Consider the following 6,140-nt stretch of genomic DNA (forward strand, 5'->3'; position numbering starts at 1 on the left):
AGTTCTCTTCTTATTCATGGGAATTCAGAAAACAACAACACAGAAAAAAAAAATCTTAGTAAGAAAGGAAAGATAAGAAAAGCAAAAAATAAAGCAAGTCATGTTTTCAATTGTTATCATGTATTTTGGGTGGGGTATAAAATGAAACCAGGATGGAGGGATATGCTAGCAAGAACCTGATGAATGAGATTGGGTTGTGTACAGATTGAAATAGGCTAGTCATGTTAGCTCTCTATGAGAAGGGGAACATTTGAGTGAAAACCTTAAGGAAATAAGGGAGCCATGCAAGTGGATATCTGGAAGAAAAGTGATCCAGCAGATGGAACATCAAGTTCAAACCCTGAGGCAAGAGTATACCTATTCAAAGAAAGAAAGCTGGTGGAGGGAGGAGAGAAGAGAGTAGAGATAGGGAGGAAGCCAGATTAGACACATAACAGGAGGCTAAGAGTAAAGATCTCTTAGGACATTTATAAGCATTTTGTAACAACTTTAACTTAAAAAAAAATTTTAAGATTTCTTTATCTTTAAAGAGAGAAAGAGAGAGAGACTAAGCACAAGTGGAAGAGGGGCAGAGGGAGACACAGAATCCAAAGCGGGCTCCAGGCTCTGAGCTGTCAGCACAGAGCCTGATACAGGTCTCGAACTCACAAACTGTGAGATCACAACCTGAGCTGAAGTAGGATACTTAACTAACTGCACCACCCAGGCACCCTGTGACAACTTTGACTTTTACTCCAAGGTAGATGGAAGCCATTGGAAGAGCAGAAGAGTGACACGATTTGACATATTTTCATGAGATCCTTCTAGTGATTCTGTTGAGATTGGACTGGATGGGAATAAAAGAGGAGAAGGATGACTACTGAGACAGTGATTGAGGTAATGCAGGCAAACATGCAGTTCAAACCAGTGCTGTGGTCACAGAGGTAAAGAGGCTGATAGACAACTTGGTTTCATACCTCCTTAGGTTATTCACGTAACACCACACTCACTGCAGAATAATTGGGTCACAAGGTGACGTATCAGCTGAGTCCAAGAGTATCTTCTCTGGGATCTTTCTAATTTCAGCACAGCCAAAATGAGAATGAAATTGCCTAATCACCATTTATTCCCAACATTTAGGACAATGTCTACCACATATACATTAGATGGATGGGTGGATGGATGGATGCATAATCTGATTGACTCAGAATTTAAGCATTATTCATATTGCTATTTCTCACCATTCAGTGCAATTTGTATTCTTGGAAGCATGAATTGAGAACAGCCACAAGTGCTGATTGTGGCAAATGTGCTGCTGTAAAGCTGGGCTACAAAGACAGCCATTTTGTCCTGTCTGGTGATAAATAGGCATAGTTTGAGTAATGGCAATTAGAGCCAGAATTCAACTGGTGAGTCACTGTGAACACTACTTGAGTGAACTGACGGATTGTGATCATGACTATTCCTCATTTGGAAGCCTGGGGACTTAATGCTTTTGTTTGCCTGTGTTTTCTCCCTGGCACAGTCTGTGAGCCTGGAATGAAAAGATGATTATCTTTAACCAACATCTCATATTCTTTGATTTTCATCAAGCTTTTCACATTTTCATATCAAGAAAATTGAAAATGATTTTTATATAAGACTGACTCAATGACGCTTTTGCAACAAATTGTCTTTTAAAATATAATATGCAGACCTTTTTTCAAAAAGTAAGTCTTGTAATAACTTCATAAAGCAAGAATGTATTAGTTCTTCATCTTCCAAAAATAAATTGAAGCCACTGTCCCTATTTTGATTAAAATAATTTTGTACATACTTAGATACATAAAATGCTTTATGAAGGGGCTAACACAAGATTCCACTATAAATCTTAAAACTTTGAAAATTCTGTCACTATTGGATCATCCAACTGAAGAACAATGTCTTTTTTTAGGTATCCCTCGTAAATTTTTTCTCTTAATTTTTCTATAAACAGTTTGGTGTGTTTTGCTATCGAGCAGCTTAAATGTATATTTTTTTAGGTCTTGTGGTCATTATTTAAAGTAGGCTGATAAACAACAAAGGCAGTTGATGTCAATAAAACTTAGAAGAATAAATATAAGAACAAAGGGCGAAGAAAATGTGCATCTGCTGAAAGAAAAGATACTGTTGAATACTGATTAGGAAAGTGGTCTGGGAGTTGTTGGAGAAAACCTCTAAAGCATGCAGCTTAATGTACAGCCGCAGTGAAAGGGCAGGGAGAATGCTAGATCATATGGCTGGGGAAAGACAATATAAATCAGATTTGGCATCGTTAATCTAAGTTCAAGTGCTAATGTCACCTAAAGAATTGTTCCCTACTTTGCTCCTGGTCAAGAAAGGTGCAGAACAATGCATTTGCTGCTGAAATGGTGTAGTAATGAGGCAGCTACAGGAATTTAGTGGTCTGTGGTTGGCAAGTAGGAGAAAAAAAAAAGAAGATTCACAACGCTGCTGGTAAGTGCACGCTAAGATGGGTGTCACTGCTCTTTCTCTTCAGATGAGCCATTGAGAGTGAAATAAACAAGAGATAGCATCGAGTTCATATTAAACTAAACCCCAAGCCACTTCAGCCAGACTTGATGGAGACTTCCACATTCCCCAAAACCCTCAGATTTCTACCCTTTCGGTTTGTCTAATCTTTCCCCGGAGGATACTTTGCTGCCTCACTTGACGAGTAGTTCTCTTTATTTGGTTTTCTTCCTTTCTTCTTTTATTTATCTGCCTCTTCTCTTATTGGTATATTATGAGAACTAAAGAGGATACTAAAAATTTTTTAAATTAATACAATCCTTGGTACATATTAAATGCTCAATTATATGCATTATTATTCAAACGACTACCCATTCTTACCTTTTCTTTATCTCATTGCAGTCCTTTTTACTCTGGCCATTCTTCCCGTGTATTGTATTCTAGAAACGTACATTTCAGAGCTGAAAGCCTCTATTGGTAATGTGTTTTACAGGTGTAAAAAAATGGAGTCTCAAGGGAAAACATGATGAGCAGCAAATCTCAGAGTTGGTGCTTCTATGAAGACTTCTCCCCCATTTTCCATCCAACTCGAATCCTTAGTTTAGGGTTTCCTTACAGGGCATAAAAACACTAGATTCTCTCAATTCTGTCTTTGAAGTATTTTTTCCTGTATATCACTCCCTCCATTACCATCCTGCCACCGTATCAACATCATGCTTGGATCATTGCAGTATCTCCCTAGCTCATTTCTTGGCTCCTCTCTCTCTTCGAATCCATTTACTCATCATGAAAGGTCACACTTCTAGAGCCATGACACTTCTGCTGTCACTTTAATCTTCCATGAATGCTCAAACCGAAATTCATATAAATACAAACTCCTTTGCCTCATTCTGAATACTCCTCATCCACTGCCTCTCTTCTTGCCACCGCTCTTCTCCAACACACCTCTCAATGCCAGATGGCCCACTGTTCTCAATATATAATAAATAAGCTACAGTTGTGCCCATTTATATGCATTTGCTTAAATGTTCCCACTACAAAAGTATGTTATAGCATACCACACTATGTTATATATATTATTCTATTTCTTCCTTGCCTAAATTTTATGTATCCTCAATCCAAGGTAATGTGAAATTGAAAAACTGAAAGGGCCAGAAAACCCCAGAAAGTTGTTATGTGTCCATATATACAAGCATATGTATGCTTGTAAACAAGCATACTGGTATTTTTTCCTCTGAATTATTATTCCAAATGTAATATCCTTCACCATCTTGTAAGGAAAAACTTCATGTGAGGATAGGTTCAAAACAAAACAATAATCAAAGCAATTCTTATGTCTGAAATTACCCTACTTGCAGGATCAGTTCTTTGATATTAAAAAAAATGGATTCATTTAACTTGATAAATAAGAGGTTATTAATACCTGATATCCTCTCTTTGCTTGCAAATTGATTTTTTAATGAATTGGTGGAAACTTTGTTTGAATCTTTCTGGTACCATTACCCTTTTCACCTTTGCAAATCTGAGTTGACAGTGCTATAGAATGCTGCAGACAGCAGGATGCATAGTAAAAGATACAGCCATTGGACTGGGTGTCTTATCCACACAGAGCCATCAACAGGCTATCAACAGGCCCCCATAGATTTCCTCTTCCGGACACTTTTGGGACATAAGCTCTTCCTAGTGTCTTTATGATTATGTTTATGGTTTTTAGATATTATGCAAAATATCACAGTACTAGATATAGTCGTAGAGGATGCATTAGATATCAGTGCACTTAACACATGTAGGCAAATTTAAAATGATCTGTAAAACATTGGAGTGCGTGGGTGCCTCAGTCAGTTAAGCGATGGCCTCTTGATTTCAGCTCAGGTCATGATCTCACAGTTCATGGCAATGAGCCCTGCATTGGGCTCTGTGCTAACTGCATGCAGCCTGTTTGGGATTCTCTCTCTCCCTCTCTTTCTGCCCTTCTCGCACATGTACGATCTCTCTCGAAATAAATAACCTTTAAAAAATAAATAAAATATTGATAGTATACTGAAGGGCGAGGGGGCAGTTAGGTGAGGCATACCACGAGGACTCAGGTGCTTCTGCTGCCAATGGACAGTGAGCTGTTTGTGCACGGGTGGCTTAGTGTGGCTCTCCAACTGTAGCTGTGTCAGCCTGTTATGATGCTCTCTCTTACATCCTGGCTGCTGGAATCCTCAATACTAAAGTGAAATATTCAAGGCTCTCCAGCACAGATAATGGCCACATTGACCTTCAGTTTAAGAAAAGCCCTCCTGGGGTGTCTGGTGGCTCAGTCAGTTAGGCGACCGACTTCAGCTCAGGTCATGATCTCACAGTCCATGGGTTCTATCCCTGTGTTGGGTTCTGTGCTGACAGCTCAGAGCCTGCAGCCTGCTTCGGATTCTCTGTCTCCCTCTCTCTCTGCCCCTCCCCTGCTGGCGCTCTCTCTCTCTCTCTTTCTCTCTCTCTCTCTCAAAAATAAATAAACATTAAAAAAATTAAAAAAGAAAAAAAAAGCCCTCCTAAGATCCCATATAAGGTCATTATGCTTGCTACAGCCCTGGTTTGGATTGGTGCCTTTCTCATTGCCATAGGCTCCCTTCTGCTGGTGGGCTATATCAGCGAAGGAGTGGGGAGTGGGGGGAGGGAAAACAGGCTTGTCCAGTCCTGATCCTTGGCACCCTGGTGCTCCTGCCAGAATTTTACCACCTGCGCATGGCCTACTATGCATCCAAAGGCTACCAGGGTTACCCCTACGATGACATTCCAGATTTTGATGAGTAGCACCCATCCTCAACCCTGAGGGGATGAGTCACAGATGGGACTGAGCCCAGCTTTAAGATATTGAGTAGAAACTGTGACTAAGGGCAAAGGAGTTCTGCACTTTGCAGATGACAAATGAAAAATGGCCAGATTTTATGGGTCCATCCCCAAGATGTCAGCTGAGCTTACAATAACAAATTAACTGATTAGGACACGCTCTAGTTTTCATCTTCTGGCCCTGGCAAAAGCTGACAAGTTTTTCCACATGTATAGGTATCTTGCAAGAGTAGCAACATTCGTGGTGTGGGAAAGCAGGAGGTTATTCTGTTGTGGAAAGTGTCATTGCTACCTTCCTCTTTGGAGTTGAGCATTTCTTTTAAATAGTCCTCATTGTCAATTTGTTCTGGCGGGAAATGGAAGAATTTAGTATGTCAAATTGCATATCATTAGTAATTCATTTTGAAAACATTTGAGTCTCTTACCCGTGTACGCATCTCTAACTTTGTATTCTAGTGGAACACCTTGGCAAAAACAAGTGTTGGTGTGGGTGTATCTGTTAATATTTTTTACTTGCTTCCTTACTAACAGTAGCCAGGACTTTTTTTAACCTCAGAGCAAGTTTCCAAAAGGTAAACACTGTCTCTGTTCACCAGTCCTTGGTCAGCTTGATTTGGTCCACCAGTAAACTGGCCAGCATACAATTTGGGTCATTCTGTTCTTTGTCATTCATGATGTTCTGTATATCATGCCTTTAAGGGCTGGACTTTTGGCTGTTTTCTGAGGGGAAAAAAATGTAGATAAGTGGTTATTATTTACCGATTACAAGCCTGTTGCTAGCACCTTGTATTATGATGTCATCTGCTGAAGACTACAAAACTCGGCCTAGATCCCTAGAG

General features: G+C 39.8%; 1 protein-coding gene across 1 annotated transcript; it reads left to right on the forward strand.

The window, feature by feature from the left end:
* Positions 1–282: 282 nt before the first annotated feature.
* Positions 283–5,265, forward strand: LOC125930371 (transmembrane protein 230-like). The gene is given in 6 exon segments (XM_049642238.1): positions 283–345; positions 1,228–1,336; positions 2,872–2,946; positions 4,626–4,759; positions 5,009–5,107; positions 5,110–5,265. Coding segments are annotated over 6 exon segments (636 nt in total).
* The last annotated feature ends 875 nt before the right edge of the window (positions 5,266–6,140 follow it).

Source organism: Panthera uncia, chromosome A2 (genome assembly GCF_023721935.1).
Source record: "Panthera uncia isolate 11264 chromosome A2, Puncia_PCG_1.0, whole genome shotgun sequence".
NCBI classification, from domain to species: domain Eukaryota; kingdom Metazoa; phylum Chordata; class Mammalia; order Carnivora; family Felidae; genus Panthera; species Panthera uncia.